Raw genomic sequence first — 21,143 nt, 5'->3', positions numbered from 1 at the left:
GGCATAGCTGGGAAAGATAGACCACAATACAGCTCAGGCGGGCACTAAAAGCCCAGGGCTGAGGTGAAATGGGTTTCCTGGCCCCGTGGGAAGATGTTGCAGAGGGAGACCCAGGAGAGGCTGGTCAGGGCCATCAAGACTTATCAGTACCCTTGGAGCAAGGCAAAATGATGGCTCTTGCCTACCTCTCAATTCTTCAGCAGCTTCTTGCCTGCCTCTAGTAGCGGTCTGGAAGGCAAAAGATGCTCCCACTCCCCGAGAAAGGCTGATCCCTTCTGTGCTACCCTAGCTCATTTTTCATAGCTTCATCTGCACAGACAAGAAGGCCAGCACCCTGCAAGTCATCTTCCACCAACCAGCTCCTAGGGATCACTTCTGCTGGGACACTGTCCCCAGTGTTGCTGTCTGTCTAATGTCAAGGCATTGGATGTGTCTCTTCTGGGGCTGTCCAAAAATTTGTGAGGAAGGGAAGCAGGGAGTTCAGTCACTCCCCTAGCTCATCCATGAGGATGCTGAATAAAACTACTCCCAGGAGTAGTACATGGGCTATTCTTGGAGGGAAAACTCACTGCTCTCTCCAGGTTCCAATAACAAAAAAACCCCCAACCCATAAAAACAAAAACAAAACCAACCAACCAACTGAAAAAAAACCCCCAGCCATTGCAAAATAGTAAGACCTGGAATCCACTGTTAATTTCTTAAAGGATCTTATTTCCTAGACAATTCTAAAGACATTTTTTCAAAAACTGGGGCAGTGGGGGAGGGGGGAGGAGCAAGAAGGGGAGTAGGAGGGCACTATCCTCAGACTTTCTAAAACCACAGAGGTCAGTAATTTCTGGAGGAACTCAGAGCACCTAGAGTGACTGTGTACCATTTCCCAACCATCTAGTTTCCTGAGACATTGCTGCTCTCCACCACTGTGCACAGTTAGTTCAGTACCCACTCCCTTCTACTGTAAAACCTCATAGCACAGCAGCGCTAGCAGAGATCACAGGCTTGCACTGCAGGAAGCTGGTCTTCCCATGTGGGCACATCTATATAAGTTCATTTAAGGCATCCCTATCAGCATTAGCTGAGGTGAAATTCAAAGTGATTTTCTGCACAGCCCCTGACTCAGATTTGTGACCATGGCCAGCTATCAGTGATGAATCAGGATCTGAAGTAGATCATTTCCTCCACTAGGAAAGACACTGATCAAAGTCTCTTCCGTAATAGCCACATAAACTCCTTAAAAGCCATCTCTTGGGGTTCCTGCACTATACTCTGCTCTTTCTTCAGAGGAGGAAATGTCTGGGGTGTTTGTGATGATCTGGCTGGACCATGAGAGTGGTGCCTGTGTAATGTTGCCCAGTGGCTCTTCGCCACAGCTTGGAAAGACGAACACTTTCCAGCTAATGCGTTATTTTATTTCCATGATCTCATGTTTAAAGCATCATTTCCTTAATCTTAGGCTCTCCCATGGGGTCAGTAAATTCCACATTCAAAGAAGATTTTAATTCCTTGGTGAGTGACAAGCTGGAATGGCGATTTGAGCCCTAATCCCTCTTTTGAGTGGTGAATGAAGCATCTTGTCATTAGTACATCAGCAGATGATATCAGAGATATCATGGGAATAGCAAACACCATCAATCTGAGCCAGCTGGAAAGCAATAAGGCTTGGAATGGTACCCTCTCCACCCCATCAGCCGGCAGGGATCTGCCAAGCCCTCCCCACCTCCCTCTTACTGGTGAACCAGTAGAGACATCTTTCTTTTCCTTTCTCTTCCAGCTCTTTTCCTGCCTTCAGACTCACCATTCCCCAATTTACATGGGGGAAAGTAATAATTAATTGTTCCACCTTATTCATTCCTGATTCACCTCCTGCTTTGAATTGTTTTCCTTGACTTTCTACAGAAACATCCTGACATGTTTCTCTTCAGCCCCCCTTGCATGTACCACTTGGCATCAGCCCAGCAGAAAAGGTCATTTGGAGAGGCAATGCAACTAGGGCTCAGCAAGGGAAAGGGGTGGGTGACAAAAATCCCAGATGGCAATTTTCCCCAAGAAGCTTTTGTTTTACTGAGGAATAACTTCCATCATCTCACCAATTTTGCTGATTACTTCCTGACATTATCTTGAGTTGAGCAATTCCTGGAAATTTCACTTTGGACTTTGGCATATGATCTACAAATCACCCAGCAACAGCCATGCAGCAACACAAGGCCACCTGTCTCCTACAGTGCCATTGCTCACAGTGTGATGGAGAAAGGCTTAGTGACAGCAAGAAGTGTTTATCTCCTCAAATCTCTTGGGCACCCAGCAATAGAAATGTCCCCTGCCTTGCCTCTCCAGTGCTGACTCAGTGCCTCTCCTTTGAAGCAGATCTCCCTTTATCTCTCTCCGAAGAGAGGCTCTACCTCCACTTAGTACTGCTGGATTTTTGTTCCTCTCCAACTGAGGCACCTCTACTAACATTATATAGTGCTCACTCAGGGCTGATTCCCGGCTCATTAAGTCAGGAAAGTGGAGCAGAGGCATGGGATATCTGTGACTTTCAGGAAACACCATCACTGCCAGTGTTTTTCCCCACATCTGCATTTCCTGCATTACCTCTCCCTTTCACTTTTCTGTTTTCTCTTCTATACCACCTTTCATTTGCTTATTTGATTTTTCAGCTGGCTGACCTCACAGAGACTTATTCAACAGATTCTTAGTAAAGCAAATCAGCACAGGTAGGATGGACATGGACTAGTGAAAGTGATCTTCAAGGGTCAGTCTCAGATCTTCTTTTCTCCTGCTTACAGTGTCACTTTTGCTTCTCGCTGAAGTTCTGGAATGCTCTACTTTTCCCACAACTCTGATTTTCATCAACCAACACCACTCTCTGCTCTCTTCAGTGCCCACCTTTGAGGTCCCAGTTTGAGACCCCAGGACACCACCTCACACATTTTCCCTTTCACAGCGAACTATGTGTTCCCTCTTCATCCCACAAGGTAACTCTTCACTCTTTGTTCCAGCCTTATCAGACTCCTTCTGCTTCCTTCTTCTCAGGCCTGCTGGAAAGATCCTAAAACTGTGCCATCTCTTCCTGTTCTGTGGTCTCTGCTGCTCTGCACAGATTCACTTGCCATAGGTAGCTGCTCGCAGATATTTAATCTGCAAAAAGTGACAAATGTGAAAGAGTGAAAAGTTATGCAGACAGATAATTAGGTCTGGGCCTCAGCAGTGTTTTGCAGAGGCAAAAAACAAAGAACTAGATGCTCTCTACCCTATTGCCAGTCAGTGCAGTCCCAGTCCCACTTTGCTATGAAAAATGATTTCCACCTGACATAATCTGCTGAGATTGTTTAAGCAAAGCACCCATCTGACAAGGCTATGCAGCTTTAGCCCAGCTCAGGCTGTGAGCAGAACAAGTTCATGGTTGCTTGCAACAGCCTTGACACAGTTAAGCACAACAGTGCTAACCTCTGCCTTGGTGTTACAAAGCACAGAGACATCAGCAAAATTTGGGCTGGAAATGAGCAGCTACAAATAATGTTGCTGCAAGAGTTTATTACTCCCATTTTTTCCAGCTTAGAGGGATTTTCTTGATGTGATTTCACAGTTATATCAGCACAAAAAGTTCCACCGTTTTACTTATTTTGTTTTTCTTACACTGTTTTTTATACTTCACTATAGAGACAGAACATTCTTCTTATCACATCTGAAGATATGTGTGTGATATACAACCTGTACACATCAGGAACACCCCTGAGCAGGAGGCCAGCTCTACTTTACTTTGCGCTGTGGAGCCAGAAGTTAGTTTCATCTGTAGTGGATAACACATATGACTCAGCCTGTCCTTTTAATTTTCACCCAGGGTTTCTCTGTGTCTCAGAAAGAAAAATTCTGAGTGAAGTTGGAGCTAAACCAGCTGGGTGAGGAAACCAGGGGAAAGGAGGGACAATAGCAAGCTCTCATTCTATTCAAGCCATTCAACAGGATCAACTTACCTTGCACTGCTAACCTACCCTGAGCTGCTCCCCTACTGCTGTCCTACTGACAGGGAGAGCTTTCACAGCTCACTGCTCTCCAAAGCAACATCACAGAGCACTACAGACTATAGTTCTTGCAAATATATACAAAATGTGAGCTTATCCCTTCCCCCTGCATCTCTTTCTTCTTGCAAACACCCGTGCCTAAATTTACCTTCCACTTTTGCCTCAGAGGAGTCAGAGGAAGCAAAAATGTTTTTTCTTTACTGAAGGACATAGGTTTTTTACTTGGGGTTAGCCAACCATCTAAAGTATCTTAGAAACTTTCTTAATTTTCTAAGGATTCTGGAAAAAAAAGAAATAACTTTAAAGAAATTTTCAACAATCTGTAAGCTCAACACCTGGAAGTAAAACTGAAGAACAGTTTATTAGTGCAGTTGGAATAACTTGCAATCCCCCTAACGAATAACATTAGCATAGCTTTGCTGAAGTTCTGGGCAAACTACCAGCCCAGATGCAAAATTTCCTCACCAGCTCTTAACATAGTAGTGGCAGGAAGGGAAGGAAAGGAAACGTATTTCCACAGGTGTCACCATCTGCTGCACTGATGGTCTGAAAGGGGAATTTTGTTTTGGAGCTTTATTAGCCCATTCCGCTCTTCACTTTCTGAAATTCAGCATTCTGTTATTCACTGGGCTTTGATAAACTTCAGTGCCTAACATGAGAAACCAGAAAATAAGTAAAATGTGCTGGAGGCTTCTGAAGTTAAAGAGGAGATAGGTACCAAATTCCCATTGCTCCTCCAATGGGAGCTCTGACTAAAATGCTTTAAGTGGGTCTACTTTTATTTTTTCTAGCCTCAAATAAAATGAAACTAGATTTTTTTGTGTCTCTGAAAAATTGTGTTCTCAGTGCACCTTTCTAGAGCCTAAGCTACCACTCCTGGCCTGTGGTGAAACACATCGAAATCTCATTAGTTAGAGGTGTGGAGTCCAGTCTGATCACAACCTCTGTAGGCAACTACAGTCCTGAATAGAAAACTTAGTATGCCTGTGAGTGTGGCCAAAATTAGTTACAACAAGGCATTCAGATGAGCTGTAGTTATCTACATTGTGTAGTCATCTCTATCACATCTTCCGTCAATTCCCCAAATTCCATCAAGTTCAACTTCTGGTCAGGCTTCTAGCCCCGAAGCCTCACTAATCCAGCACAGCAATCATTCAGTTCCTTCCCTAGGGCCTGCTCTGAAGAAAAAAATAAGACAAAAAAGCCCTTTCAAGACCTAGCAGCAGAGTCAAAGGTTGCAGCTGAGGAAGGAGAACTGCTCCCCACATGACTGCAGCTGACACTGTGCAGAGAGACACATTTTTAAAGCAAGTGCACAGTCTCTTATAATGTACCATAAAGCATAGATGCCCTCTTCCCTGCAAGCCAAAAGATGGAGGGCATTTTTTTATACTGACCAAGTGCACATTATTTTATGGGAATTTTGGCACTGTTACGTATGTATGCACTGGGGGGATGACGGGAGGGGAATGCTTTTCTTTGTCCTTGTGTATGGCCTGTACACTGAAAGCCCATTCCTGTTTGGAGTTTAGGAGTCAAAGAAGGTGAGGAAAATTAACAAGCTAAAACAGTGACTGTCTGGTTTAGACACCACGGTAAAAAACCACCCAGCAATAAATGTGAACTTGACAGAGGGCAATGCAGAAAAAGGAACAGAGCTGAAGAGGCATTTTGTGTATTAAAAATTTTTGCCATAAAGATTAAACTGAAACCCATAAAACAGCTCCCATTCATCATGTAATAAAAAAAGTAATCCAATTAAGGAGTAGAAGTCAGCATAATATTAAACTGATTAAAGATAACAGATGCAACAAAAATGCTTGTGCCAGTGATTGAGTTTTCTGAGTTTTTCATCTTAGATACTGTATTTCACAAAATCACAAAATCACTGGTAAGGCTGGAAGAGACCACAGTGGGTCATCTGGTCCAACCTCCTTGCTCAAGCAGTCATCCTAGAGCACTGCACAGGATTGCATCCAGACAGTCCTGGAATACCTCCAGTGAGGGTGACTCCACAACCTCTCTGGGCAATCTGCTCCAGTGCTCAGTCACCTGCACAGCAAAGAAGTTCTTCTCATGTTCAGGTGGAACTTCCTGTACCTCAGTTTCTGCCTGTTACCTCTTGTCCTATTGTTTGACGCCACCAAGAGGAGCCTGGCTCTGTGCTCTTGACACCTGCCCCTCAGATATTTGTAGACATTCATGAGGTCCCCTCTCAGTCATCACTTCTTAAGGCAGAACAGGCCTAGCTTCCTCAGTGTCTCCTTGTAAGAGAGGTGCTCCAGCCCCTTAAGCATTTTTGCTGACCTCCGCTGGACCCGCTCCAGGAGCTCCATGTCTCTCTTGTAGAGAGGAGCCCAGACCTGGACACAGCACTCCAGATGTGGCCTCACCAGAACTGAGTAGGGGAGCAGGATAACCTCCCTTTACCTGCTGGCAATGACCTTTTCTAATGCACCCAATTTTTTTTCCTATAAAAGCAAATATATAATAAAATGCAACACCTGTCCTACACAAGTGACTCTGAATTCTCCAAGGAAAATGAATTTTGGCAAAATACTCCTCAGTTTCACAGTCTTTCCCTGTCTCAGAGAAAATTTGGCAGCTCTTAGCCCTTTTTCCTAAGACATCTGTTCAATCACGTAAAAAACCAAGCTGGACAGGTTTGCCAACCAAGGTATTACCTTCACAGAAACCAAGGCTCTTTTATTTAAAATCCACATGAGAAAATAATTGTAGAGCGTTTGATTTCATCAAGTCTCTCTGTTCTCATAGCAACCCTGATAAATTGGGCATGAATCCAGAGCTGGGAATTGAATTTGCACTTTATAGATTACCTGAACCACAAACCTACGTTGCTTCCTTCCAGGAAGGTTTGTTCATTGTTGTTCCCATTCCCTAGAGCTGGACAGGTACACACGAGATGTGCCTTTGCCAGTGCATGAAGGTGTCTGTAGTCCTCTCATGTGAAAGTGTTTCTCTTCTACATGCTGAGAACAGAACCATGCCAGGACTGGCAGGAAGCACAGAAGTCTGGCCCTTCCCTCTGTCTGTGTCACTGGGAATCTGCACAGATCGAGCACAAGGGCAGGATCAGCAAGGGCTTTGTGGAACTTCTCACCTCCAGTGTGGAGGGACTATTTCTACCAACATGACTCATAGCAGCAATGCCCTGCAGACCTGAAGAGGCTTTCCCTGCACTGGTTGGACCCACTAAGAACTGAAGGTTCATCTCTCCTGAAATCATTAAGCAAGAAGACGGAAACACAATCTGCAGTGTTCAAACCACAGAACAGCAATAATCACTGACCAAGGGCATGAACCAAGGAGCAAGGGAAGATTTTGAACTTTTGTCTCAGAGGTCTGCATGAAATCTTTTTGAAAGATGGGAGATTTTCTTTGATATCAACTCAGTGTGGTGCAGAGAAAACTATTTTCTCATGGGACGTATACAGTGTATTGCAGGAGGGAAGGAGTGATGTGAAGAAGGGGGTCGAAATGGGGATTTGGGGCCTGAGGTGGGATCCATATGGTGGGAGGCTCCAAAGCCGAGACACTGTGGAGTTCAGACACACATGCAGCTACAGCTCCACCACAGACTGCTTAAGACTGGCCTGGCACACGCCCCCAGCTAGGAAAGAGCCAAAGGGAATGTGATTTCGTGAGGGAGATGCCAGGCATGGCTGGCAGCAACAAACTCAAAAAGAAAAATGTTGTGGGGCAATGGAAACCATGGAGGGGCTGCAACTTGAAAGGCAATATTCTGTGAGAGCTCCCTGGGCTCACACTTATTTCACTGAGGGGAAAATGGGCAATGTTCAGTACAATATTTTAGCCACATCTATTCCCTCAGCATCACAGATGCAGGCAAGACTTCACCATATGGTTATTGGGAATTGCACTGGGAGAGTCCTAAGGAGCTGAAACATGGTAATGTTCCCCCACTCACCAGGAATGGGCTGTGCCTTACCAGTAACAGTACACAACTAAATCACAGCAGAGAGAAACCTGAGGATAAAGGAAAGATTTGTGGAGGTGAGGAGGTAACGTTGGAGGTTGGTTTAGATTCAACTCTGAATTAGGTTCAGTAGGTAGGGCAACTGCCTGAAGCCATGAGAGATGAAGGATTTGCATCAAGATGATGGTGAAATGATGTGATTTTCTCTAGTCTCTTCAGTCATGGCTCCCAAACTTTTGGAGTTCCCCTCAGTTCACATACATTGATTTCCACTGTCTTTCTCCTTCCCTTTTCTTGCTCTCATTTCATAAATTCTGAATAAGATATTCTGTTTCCAAGAAAATGTCCCAGCCTTCCAACCCAGAACTATATTTACCTAAAAGCTGAAAATCTTGGAGCTGAAAGTCTCACAGCTAAACAACTCTAAACAGAGCTTTAAGGAGAGAATTTCTCAAGCGTGGTCAGAGTTTCAATGATTTTTAATCATGTTGACATTGACATAAAAAAACTAAACTTTCAGGTGCCAGGAAATATGCCACACGATATTCTAATCATTTTAAGATACACAAGACCAGTGTTAAAAACCTTCTTTACATTTATAGCTTTCAACATTTGAAAAGCCATCTCTAAGCCCCTACTTAGAAGGTAAGTGCAAATAAGTAGTGTTATTGCAGAAGAGTTATACAAAATATTTTTATGGTTGTAAGAACATTTTAAGCAATATAGTCTGTATTATTTTCTCATTTCCTACGACAATTGATTCTGTTTGTTGACATTAATTTAACCTAAAGATATTTATTCAGCCAGTTGATCATATCCTTTCTTCCTTCCTCAATATAAGGTTTATCTTGAGGATTGATATCTTCTCTTTTCCGATGCACAAACCCATGTGTCTGTCCAGGGTAAATTTTAACTTCATAATCAACTTTACAGTTTTGTTTAAGCTTCTGCTCCAGCAATGTGACCTGTAACACAGAACATTCTATGTTGGCTGAGCACAAAGGTAAAAAGTTCTACATTTACAGTCCCCAAATTGTCCTCATTTTTTACTTTTCTGAAAGACAGACATAATTTATCCTTGCCACCGTTTTCTTTTCTACTAGTTTTATACCTAAATGCATTTCTGTTGCTGCACTTGCTTTATTTAACTAGGCTTTTTTTCCCAGTAAAATATCAGTATGTGACTGTATAAAATGTAGAAAAAAATTATATGGATTACAATATTAATATCTGTAAATGTAAAAAACCTACTGCTCAGCATCATGAGAAGGTTAGCATGTAGTGAGCACTGTATGAGTTGCTACTGATAGACACCTCACATAAAATAACTGGGGGAAGAGTTTGAATTAATTTGAGGTTGGGGAAGAGGAGCAGAGACAAAAATAGCAGTTCAAAGTAACTGGAATTTTTGCCAGGAAAATTAAAGCCAACATCACTCAATAAAAACATGTTTCTCTTGATCCCCTTGGCAGATAACCATCTTTCTCCAATCATTCTACACCCAGGTTCCAGAGAAAGGCTGTTGACTGAGTAATAGAAAGGAGAATCTCTGCAGGACAGTGGAAAAAGGAGAAGGATAGCCACAGGGTCTTTTTAATTTTCCTGCAACAAGTGATTCCATTGGTACAGGTGGGGAATTTCTGCTGATTTTATGGACCATCGGTATCACTAAAGAGAGCCTCCTATCTTAAACTTGTCAGGCTTTCTTTGAATTCTTGCTCTTTTCCTAGGAACTGATGAAAATCAGCCATATTTTCAAACAGGAACAGAAAATATTTTTAGTGTCATGGTAAAACTTTTTGATTTGGGGATAAGCAGCATACATTTGTGTAGAAGTACTGTAAGAGTTAGTGAAAGAGAAAGAAAAGTGCAAATTAGTTTTCTACTGTCTCTTCATTGAATACCAAGATACAAAATAAACATGAAAAGCATTAAAAAGACGCATCTGTGATGGGAAACTCACCTGCTCCAATGGGATGATGTCATCCTTCTCCCCAAAAATGAAGAAGGTAGGATGCAGCAAACTGTGTTTGTCTGCAAAACGACTGATCACTCCTAAGGCAGAAGAAAACATACATGCAATGAGTTATGCTACCTAAAGTAGCTAAACCACTACAAAATCTACAAAAACTTCAAGACATTTTCATCAGCTAGTGATGATCAGTTTGTAATGGGATTTAACACACTTTGCTTAAAAGTCCTTTTTGTTGTGGAAAATTTGTGATACCATTAAAAAGGAAAAGACCGGTTCTGTGGGAAAAAATCAGGGAAGAATTGTTACTCTTGTCCCATTTTTGTGGTTTGCTTTGAGCAACTGCTTCTGATCACTGTCAGAGACAGGATTTTGTGAAAGATGGACACTTAGGAACTGCTCACCTCTGGCTTGGGAAGGCCATTTTTAAGATAATTGTAAATACTCATCATTCCACCTACATGGTTATGACTTCAGTGTACATATATCTATACTGATACAATTTCATAACAAATTGACATTTTAATTTTAACTACTCCAATATATTTGAATTAAAGTTACAGTAAAACTAACCAGCTGCCACCCTAGATACTCTTTTCATTCCTGAGATTATTACAACAGAAAAAGTTAAAAAATTAGCAAGTAACATTGTTGAATTGACTCAGCTGATCAGCATATCAGTGCAGCAAAACAGTCCCAATAAGCTTTCTGGAAAAATACCTTAAATGTGCTTTCACCTCTAACTAATATAAATTGCTCTGGTTATGTAGAAGTACAGAGGTTTATAAGAAAAATATCAAAGTTAGCATAAATATGTTGAGAATTAAAGTGTGAAGGGTTAAAACAGAGAAGTTAAAACTGTTCCTATTAGTAATGAGGGACCACTGTCTAAAAGATATAAAAGATGTGCCCAGAAGCCCTTTTGTCATTGCCAGCCAAGAGGAACCTCAGCCACAGTCAGGCCATGGCATTTGGCACTATGATCACAGATGTGATCCTAGTCATGCCACTCTTTAAATAAAATTTTGCTGGGTGCACTTAAGTGTAAAAATGCGAGTGTGAAAAAATCAAATCACTTACAGATTATTTATAATAAAATCACCTTCTTCCACTAGATGTCAAACTGAATTTTGTTACAGTAATAGTCCTAGAGAATTGTTTCCTGCACTGGCATCCTGCTCAGAATGTAGCAGGTCTTTCAGGCTTACCATAGAGGGACACTCCAGTCTTTAAATGAGGATTTTTCAGCATCAGATGTTGCACTGCTGCTCCACCCCAGCAAAAGCCAATGACACCAATCTTCTTCGCACCACATTGGTCCTTTAGATACTTGAGGACAACATCAACTTCTCTGAGACATGCAAATGAAAGTGAATTAAGGCTCTAGCCCTGTTTCTCTGGCCTCTTTGGTGGCTGCTGCTCAGAGACTGGCTGGGCATCAGTCTGCTTCTGGAATGGAGTGACTGTCTTGCATCACTCCCTGGTTTTCTTTCCCTTACTTATCAAATTGCCTTTATCTCAACCCATGAGTTTTCTTGCTTTGTTTCTCTTATTCCCCTGTTCCTCTTGTGGGAGCGAGTGGTGGTCCAAGTTATTGGCTGATGGCTGGGGTCAACCCACAACACTACTTTACTGTTATTCATTTCTAAAATACAAGACAAACTCCAGGGAAGAAGACAAAGGAGAAAGTCAGTCTTCCCAGATCATTGTTACTAGGACAGGAGGTGATTTTATGAACAGCAGTCCAATTAATTTCACAAATAGCAATAGTTATCGTATAGGCTAATACAAATAAAGTTTGAGACACACTGCCAGTCAAGAGCATCTTGTTATCACAAATGTGACTTATATGTAAACTATATCCCACAAGGAGGACAAACGTTTTATAAAATCGTGTTTGCTGACTGCATTTGCACCCTAAAATCCATGGAAGTTGTGCCTCCCTGAGCAATCAAAGTGGCAGGAGTGAGCTGCATTTTCTAGCTTTTGCTGATTCCTTACTTTAGAGTCATTCATTTTGCTTCTACTCTCTGTACAGGCAAACACTGGGCACTTTTGTTCTTGTTCAAACATCTACTTTTATCTATAAAGCACCCCTCATATAACCACGAGCTTGTTCCATGAGCTGCATGAAATTTCCATTTGTGGACATCCAGCTTTATTTGACCCACTAATAAGTTAGGATCTAATGCCTCTTTACTGAGGCAAAAATTCCTATGAAATAAGGATGTCCACTTGCTGGTCAAGGAACAATGGTTGTACTTGTCTATTTTGCCGGCATCTCGTGTTTTCAGCCAGTCATCAAAAGATGCCCAGTCATTAGAAGGTTTCCAAGCTTCTTGTCCCACAAAAAAATCTGGGCAGATGGCTCTGCAAGAAAAATGAAAATATTTTATGTCCATGAAATAACACTGAAAAAGGATTAAAGGGAAGATCCTATGTACTACACAATGAATTCATTTTGCTGAATACATAGTACTTAACCCACATCAAAGCATTATACCAGCAACCCTCAATAATTTTCTATATCTAATATAAGGACTTAGTATAATTTCCAGTTACATTTTGCCCTGTTAAAATTCATTTCTTAAATTGATAAATAGTTAACTGTAACTGAAAATCCTTGGTGGTTTCCTACCAAACTTAAAAAAGAAATCCAAAACCAAACCAAACAAACTGCAATTTACACAGTACTTATGTTTAGTAGAAGGGACACTAACCCAGTAATACAGGATAGAGGATACTCAGTATGCTTTTCACATATTTGAGGATTTGTTTCTCTATTTGGCACATGCTAGTACACTTTCCCTTCATAGAAAGATCTTCAGCTTCTTTGAAATTTTTACCGTAACAGCCAAGTTGCACAGAGGGAGGGAGGAAGCAGGCTGTTTCAGGGTCATAGAGGATGAAAAATGCAGAATAAGAAAATTTTCTGCTTCCTCTCTCTTCTTTTGTGCCTATATACTAACTCGTTATGGTAGGGTGACTCAATTATTTTAGACTTCTTTCACTGTTTTAAAAGAAAACTCCTTGGAGAAAGGGATAAAGAAAGACTGTGGAATTATTTGTGTTTGTATGGTTTATATGAAAAAAGGAAACAGTTGGTTCAACAAACTTTCTTATTAGAAAGACACTTTGAAAACAGTAGTATTTCTTACATGTATCCATTAGTTGTTAGCATATCAGCTATGTATCTGGTGTTTGGGAGTTGCCATCCAAATATATCGTGGATCACAATCACTGCTTTGTCGGCACCAGCAGGAGGTTTGCAGACATAGGCCTTGATGTGCTCAACTTGCACCTCCTGCCCACGGCCTCCATAGTCAAACCTGTCTCCAATATCACATGGGCAGGGCCTCGATTCATTGGCCATGTGTGATACTAAAGAACAAAAAATATTCAGCAATGAATATCAAAGTATGCCATATTGAAGAGTTTCAAAAGACGGCAGTACTTCAGACTACTGTATTTTTTAATCATTACAGTAATAGGATGAACATGCTCGTTACTGTTTGATCTAAAATGAAGCATTAGTCAATAAGCCCACGGGGTTATTTAATACAAATAAGACTCCAGTTAGATTTTCTTATGTTACAAACTCTTCAGCAGGGGCCTGGTACATGATAGGATGTCCATGCCCTACAGTAAGTAGTACAATTAAAATAAAGTTCTGAGCAAGCAGCAAGGCAACCATCACAAATTATTTACATAGCAATGAAGCCAGTCCTTCCACTCTTCATCATGTGTATTTCCTGTCAGGAATGCATAGCTTTCTTTGGTAGAGAGTAAAGGCTTAATACCAGACCTAGCATTTTGAAAGAAAAAACCAACAGCTACTGTGTAGAAAGATATAATTACACATAGATTGAGCATTATGTTTTCATCCAGGGACTTAAAATATTACCTAACTGTAATTTTCAATGTCAATAAATCCTTTTTCTAAACAGCTGTAGCCTCAGATGTTGCAGACTTTTGAAGAAGGATACCTAAGAAAGGTGCCAAGAAAAATGTACCAGCAAAAGTAAGAGTATAAAATTGTATTTCTTTAATATTAAATAAAGAATGCATTAAAACTCCAAGATAGGAAAAAAAGAAAACTGAACATAACCAAAATCTTTAAGTCGAGCCAAATCAAGAAGGTAGGTATGGTTATGGTATGGAGTAGGGTATGGTTAATTTTTTTCAAACTATTGCTTAAATTAAAATAAACAAGTAATTCACAAAGGTCAAAAAGTACCAGCAGAATCTAACACACATGTAGCTCCTTGGACTCAAGTTAATGATTTTCTGCCATCAACCCCAGGTTAACCAACTCAGTGGACAGACCTGAATAACTCCTTTGAATATTCACAGAATATCTACAAATGATTCAAGAACATGGAAAGAATTTAGATAAAGTTTTACCTAAGCTCTCTACAGATTAATCATGTGTACTGCCAAAGAAACTTTGCTAGCACAGAAACAAAGATCTTCAAACTTGACTCTGTCAAAAATACAGAGAGAAATAGGAAAAAGCATATAACTGAACTGTCCCTGGACAAGTAGGACTTAAAGATTTGTGGCACTAAAGGGACAGCTTTAGGAAAGCCAAGAAACAACTTGGCAACCAGAAAAATTGGACAGAATTTCAGAGACCGATATATTCTGCATTCGCAGATTTTAAAATTCAGAATATCCCAAGCAGTCTCCCCAGGGCTAGATTGCAGATACCAGGAGATTTCATTTTTTCAGATCAGTTCAGATCAGTTCAAGACAAGCTATGTCGTATTTGAAAGCTGTATTATCTCTGGGCACACATCTACACAAGTGCTCTACCTTTTCTTTTTTAAATAAGCCACACCCACCCATAAGCGTCCTCTTTTCCCTACATGGTGTGGGCTCACATACAGGACTTCTGATTTAAAATAAGTACCAGTAAAAAATGAACGAATAAATGAGCATGTAAGGCAAAATACAGTGCAAATATATAATAGGAAGAAGTTCATAACTAATTTTCCATTCATATAGTATTTCCTTTTGATTAGACTAAATCAGAGAATATAACAAAACCAAGGATTGAATATTAAAGAAACATATATTTCAGAACTCCAGAAACACAAATGCAATGCCCTTAGCAGTATATCCTTACAGACTTTATTTGCAAACATTTCATATTATCTGATAAAATGTAAAGCAACACATAGAACATGAGGTATTTAAAGATGTAGATATATTCACTGATGAAAAGAGCTCCAGATACAAGACTGTGAGGGATAGCATTGGCTTGCATGGTTTATAAGCCATATAGATTTGCAAACCTGTAGCATAGGCAAGACACTTCAGTGTTTCTGCATCTGCTGTAGTACATGCAAACAGCATCTTTTTCCATTTCTAAGATGCTATTGAAACATTACTTAGAAATTGATTCCCCCTCTCTTACACTCATCAAAGCTATTCTTTTCGGACTGCAAACCCACAGCCTTGGTGTACCACCATTTCTACCTGGAAGCACTTGAGAACTTACTGGAAGACTAAACAATGACTAATTTTCAGATACTTGTATCTACAGCCAGAAAAATATAAAGATATTGCTGTGTGGCACCATCACTTTCAATATACTCTCCTGAGTCTTCCTCCTCAGTGGTCTTCCCCACCTCTGGAGGGAAAATAAAAGGTTTCTGAACCATCATCTCAAAAAGACAAAAAAAGAAGAAGGAAAGTAACCCCCAATCGCATTTAAATGAGCTTGCACTCTGCCTGCAAATACAACGAAAGTCTCCCGAACATGCTGAGTCACACCTCGCAAGCACTTGTTCTACATTTCTGAGGAAAAAAAGCCATGAGTTAAAAAAACCCAAATAAACCTACACATACCTGGAGCCCAGCAAGGGCGCGAGACAGTAGGGGCAGGATGCAGGAGCGCAGCGTGGGTGGTTCCGGCTGATTGGGTCCCCACACAAAGCACTAACTCACAAAACGAAGGGGGTGAGCGCAAGGATCAGGCTCCTTTAAAAGAGAGTTACATAAGCTACTGCCTTTATCTTTGTGCCTGGCGGAGTGACGAAGGCCACTCTTTTTAAAGCCGTTCGTTTCACTGCGAGCGTAGGAGGGGTGTGCTGCTGTGAGGAGCTGCTGGAGCTGAGTACCAACCCCTCTTTTGAACTTACACCAAATGGTATTCAGCCCTGGAGGGCTTTTTCTTTCAGTTTCGGAATGTTAATTTAGCTGAACAATCCAGCTAGAAAATACTTTTTTTTTTTTTTTAAAGGGTGTTTCTTCGTTTTTGAAGGCTGGGGTAGCCCCACCTTTAAACATTACATTGGCATAATTAGTTCCTTAGACTGTTCATCCATGGCTAAAAGACTTATTTAAAGTCATCAGCAGGGTGAGGTAGTGAAGTAGAGACGTCATTTCAAGGCTCTATACAAGGCAAAGCTTATATACTACAGGACAAATATTTTCTCTTTCAGAATGGAAATAAGTAGCATGTAAGGAAGTAATAGCTTTCTAGATTGCTGTACATACATGCTATACAATAAGTGTTTAAAATACAGACATTTTTATCCTCTCGCAGGGTATGTTATACATTTTTTTTCATTTTCAGTTAAAGTCTCTGGCTGACCTTGCTTCCTTCCCATTCTCCTGATTTTCTTTCTATGGGATTATTAGGACTATTTCTTAAAGACCTTAAGCTAAATGTATTAGAAATCGAAAATTCCCTATTTCCTCAGATGCACATCTGAAACACAGACTAAATGCTCACTAGTCTACCAAACTTCTGCCTTACAATTTAGTCCTCATATATAAGCTGTTTTCTCATATTCTAAATAACTTTGTTAGTGCTCTTTGTTGGCAATCCCTAAATTAAAGTCAAACAAATGAAAAAAAGCCTATCCAAGAATTCCAGAGCAAAGTCATAAGGCTCTAAACCCAGCCCTTTTGGGTTACATTTTTGGCTCTTCCCACTTGTGTGCTACGAAGTACAGCGTTCAAGGACCTTAGGTACTCCATACCAGCTTAAGATAACAGCAGTCAAATAAATGAGAGAAAAATTGTGAGTTTTCATCATTCCTAGAAAACAAAAACGGCATCAATGCTTGCAGAACCTTCTCTGCACTACGGCTGTTTAACCACATTTCCACTTTCTCAGTCACGTGGTCCTGGAAATAATTCTTTATACGTAAAGAATTTATTCCACTTTACCTTAATATTAACGTTAAACTTTGGAAACTAAACTGCTTTTAATTTGATTTCCTGTTGTTTCATGTTCCTTGATAGGCAATATGTGCTGGTTTTTCACTTAGAAGTCAAAACTTAATGCAATGCATCCATGTTCTCCGTACATGCAGTTGGCTGCACTTCACACTGTAAACACACACCTCTTTCAGATCTCACATTTCCAGCTCTTACTCGGGGACTTACATTTTTATCATGAAGATTTGGCTGTACCTGTAGTAACTATAATAATATATGTTATATATAGATTTATTCATATATACATGCTTTTATATATGTGTGTGTATATATATAAAATAACTATGATGATACGGTTGGGTAACTAGCTACCCTTTCATTTCAAGAAAATGCTGCATCTCAGTTTGGTTTTTTCCTTTTTGCTTAGTCACAGTGTTAGTGTTGCAGTTCACATGCCATTCCAGAATTTATGAATGACTGCTATTCTCTAAATAGACGTCCTGATTGTCCTCTCCCACATTAACTAACTTTCTAGCGTTAATGGAACACCATTACTGTGGAGTTATCCTGGTTTGACACTGGGGTAATTAAAGCACAATACACTTCCAGACTTCTGCATTCTTCTCCTGGCAAACGTGTTATGACAGCTGTATCACCCAGGAAACAGCTGCATTTATATATTACATATAGGTGGTGTCACATGGAAATCAACAGTTAATCAGCAGTTTCAGGTCAGAATTCTCTGAAGACATGGGAAAGATTAGCCATTAGCAGCATGTAAAGGAGGAAAGCCTTTACAATCCCATTAACAGAAATACAGGTCATTAGTACTGTTGACTATCTTTACATGAGACACACCACAATAAATATTTCCCTGACAGTATATTTAATTTGAGACACTGTCATTAGTAAAATTAAGATTTCCCTAAATTACATTTTCACCCCATTTAAATTACATACAGTCTTTATCTGTAGCACTGAAAGGGTGAAAGGGGACATACTCATGTTTGGATTTCTTGCAGCTTTAGAAGTACCAGCACCCGATGAAGATACGAAGCAGCTGGTTTCAAACTAATGGTAATGAGCCTTCCTCCCTCTCTAATTATGAGCCATAATTAAACCATGGAAGTCACTGTCACAAGGTGTGCTAGAGATCAGCAGTTCAAGCAGGTTCCAAAAAGGTCTGGCAAATCCACAGACTCTTGGTCTACCAGTGGCCATTCGACACAGTGCGGGAGTGGCAACATCTAGCTCAGAAATCCCCTAAAGTGAAGGTTGCCAAGATGTTTAGCAAGGGGGGAATATTCCCTACAAAGCCACTGCTGGCCACAAATGGAGTCTGGGTGCTGAGGTGGATGCAATCTTGAGGTGATGCAACATGGAGAATTTTGTCATATCATTGATGGAAAGACGAGCTAACAAAATACACCATGCAAAAAAACATGGATTGCTTTTTGAAATGTAAGATTTCCTCTTCAGGCAGCAGCCGTGGTTGTAAGTCTCACATTAAAATGTCCTGTCTGCAGACTGCATTGCACACTGATCAGACTGATCAGTTTGGGAATCTATAGTGTTTCACAGAGCCACAGGTAATCTGAGAAAATAGTACCCCCTCTGAATAACCTTAGCCACAAGTTTTGAAACAAGATGTGCTCCATTACATCACCTTCTAAATACACATCTGCCACCAGGCTACAAGCCCAAAAAGGCTTCATCTCTCTTAAATGAGCTTCACCAAACAATGTATTTGTGTTCCTAAATTTTGGACTTGTGATTTATGTGGAACATAGATGAAAAAGGGCCATAATACACAGATTAATTTGCCATTAACATTAATTTACCATCAAACATTAATATGAATCTCAAGGAACTGGAGAATATTTCAAAGCATGTTAAAACATGACACCTGCTCTTGCAGTCAGATTCTAGAAAATCTGTTAAAAGCAGGTCTCACAATCTGCAAAGACATGGACATAACAAAAGTATTTCCTATATGTGAAATATATGACAGTGCTACATACACTATAACTGAACAAAAAGCCTCTAACAGACACGTATGGATGCAATTTGTCACATCCTACATGGTCTATGGGTTCCTAGAACCAGTAGAAAAGAGTGTCATACAGCAAAGCTTAGGTGCCTGAGTAGATTACTCCAAAACAGCAGTGGAATTTTGATAAAACATTTTTACTTGGGTTAGTAACCGTACTTCCACAAAAGAAAGACACTTAAAAATATATATAGATTTCATTATTTGCCTAGGTTACATTAGCCCTTCTATGCCTAGTTCCATATTTCTGCTTGATTTTTTGATCTTCAAGCACTATTAGGAGGCTGAGTTTTGACTCACAGGATGGAAATTAAAACATGCAGAAATCAAAGATGATGGAGGTTATTAGCACATTTGATGAAGGGGAATAAAGACATCATTTTCAGTAAAAATGAAAAATTTAGAGTTCGTGAGATTGGATATATCATCTGAATCTTTGATTACTCCTAGGAAACATGAAAACAAAATCTTCAACTGACATTTTAGGGGAAATCCAGACTCAAATAGAGCATTCTACTTCTGCAGTGAGAAATTTTCATAATGTGAATATGGCTGTATAATATGTAGCCATACATACTAGCTTTACTTTTGAAGTTACTGGAATCACGGCTCCTCAAAGAATACCTTTCTAGATTAAAACTCTATTTAAACCAGTTTCTTAAGATATAGCCTGAATATCTGAATTAAGACTTCAAAGACGTCTTCTGTGCGTACAAGCTTGAGTTCTTCCAAACTGACTGGGAAAACCAATGCTTTAGTTAGTAGTCCAAAATTTACATTCTGAGAACATCAGGAAAGGGCAGCTCAGCTATCCCAGCTTCTTGAGAAGAGCACAAAAGGAAATCTGGTTTTAAAGTAACTGCAATCTAACCTTACAGAGCAGCTACAACAAAAATAACACTCTCTGCTCCCGGGTGAAGTTCTGGCTCTGAAGTATGCAGAGCAGTAGTAAACAGGAAAAAGGAAGCTAAATTGGGAAAGTGACCAAAGGACAACATGTATGTCTGTCCAGATCCAAAATAAGGACATGGCTACTCTGACCCGTTCCAAAACTAGGAACGAATATCCTCTCCACCATCTTCTTTGCATAGTATCCTTCCAACTCTGCTGAAAATATCTCTCCTCATCAGGTGATAGCCTCACTTGAAAAAAAATGCTACCTCAAGTGTTTAAGCTACACAATACACTTATGCATGTGTGCCTGCTGTAGGACATTCTTGGATTTACCTACCATAGAGAGATACACTGGCCTTTAATTCCAAGTGTGTGATCATCAGGTGACCTACATCAACACCACCCCCTCAAAAACCAATGACCCCTAAATTCTTTGCACCACACTTCTCCCTTAGGTGTTTCAGGACAGCATCAGCTTCTCTGGAACATATAAGAAAATGCAAATCAAGCAACCATAGTAAAACAAGTATTAAAATATGAAAATATAGAGATGCATATGACTGTCACCTGCATATGCTGCTACTATGTTTTCTTTTGCATACTTTAAATAATTAATTATTTCAGGTAAATGTTAGGGGTTGCTAATCTGATATCCTCAGAAAGACAAAAAAAGAATCTCAGTGGGATTCAATAAAAAAGTAACATAACTACATCAAAGAAAACATAAAAGGATGGATTGAAAAACTATGGATATTGATTACACACCTACCTAAGAGTTACAAAAGCTTACCATTCTGTGAGAAGCTGGATGAATTTTTGCTTTGTAAGTGTTGATAGAAAAGTAGTAAAAACCTCTCTAGAAAATACTATTTATTAGCCAGTGAAAATGCTGACAGCAACCGTAGGTTGTCATCTGGGATATTTGTTGCAGGGAAGTCAATGTAACAAACATGATAGATGTTTTCAGAATTTTCAGTGTAGCCTGAAATACATCTTGCCAAGATGCTGCGTTCTGAAGATACCTGTTTACCCCCGAAGCATGTTTCACCATGCAGAGACAGTAAAGAGAAAGTATTG

General features: G+C 40.2%; 1 protein-coding gene across 1 annotated transcript; it reads right to left on the bottom strand.

Moving 5' to 3' along the window:
• Positions 1 to 8,438: 8,438 nt before the first annotated feature.
• On the bottom strand, positions 8,439 to 16,037 carry LOC125329699 (carboxymethylenebutenolidase homolog). The gene is made up of 6 exons (XM_048312008.1): positions 15,803 to 16,037; positions 13,108 to 13,330; positions 12,212 to 12,319; positions 11,158 to 11,300; positions 9,941 to 10,032; positions 8,439 to 8,942 (listed from the first exon to the last, which is right to left on the bottom strand). The coding sequence occupies exons 2-6, from the start codon at positions 13,320 to 13,322 to the stop codon at positions 8,763 to 8,765; spliced, it is 738 nt and encodes a 245-aa protein (XP_048167965.1). The 5' UTR covers positions 13,323 to 13,330; positions 15,803 to 16,037; the 3' UTR covers positions 8,439 to 8,762.
• Between the last annotated feature and the right edge of the window lie 5,106 nt (positions 16,038 to 21,143).

The sequence above is a fragment of the Corvus hawaiiensis genome, chromosome 1 (genome assembly GCF_020740725.1).
Source record: "Corvus hawaiiensis isolate bCorHaw1 chromosome 1, bCorHaw1.pri.cur, whole genome shotgun sequence".
In the NCBI taxonomy this organism is placed as follows: Eukaryota; Metazoa; Chordata; class Aves; order Passeriformes; family Corvidae; genus Corvus; species Corvus hawaiiensis.
This window is presented reverse-complemented; position numbering and strand designations above follow the sequence as displayed.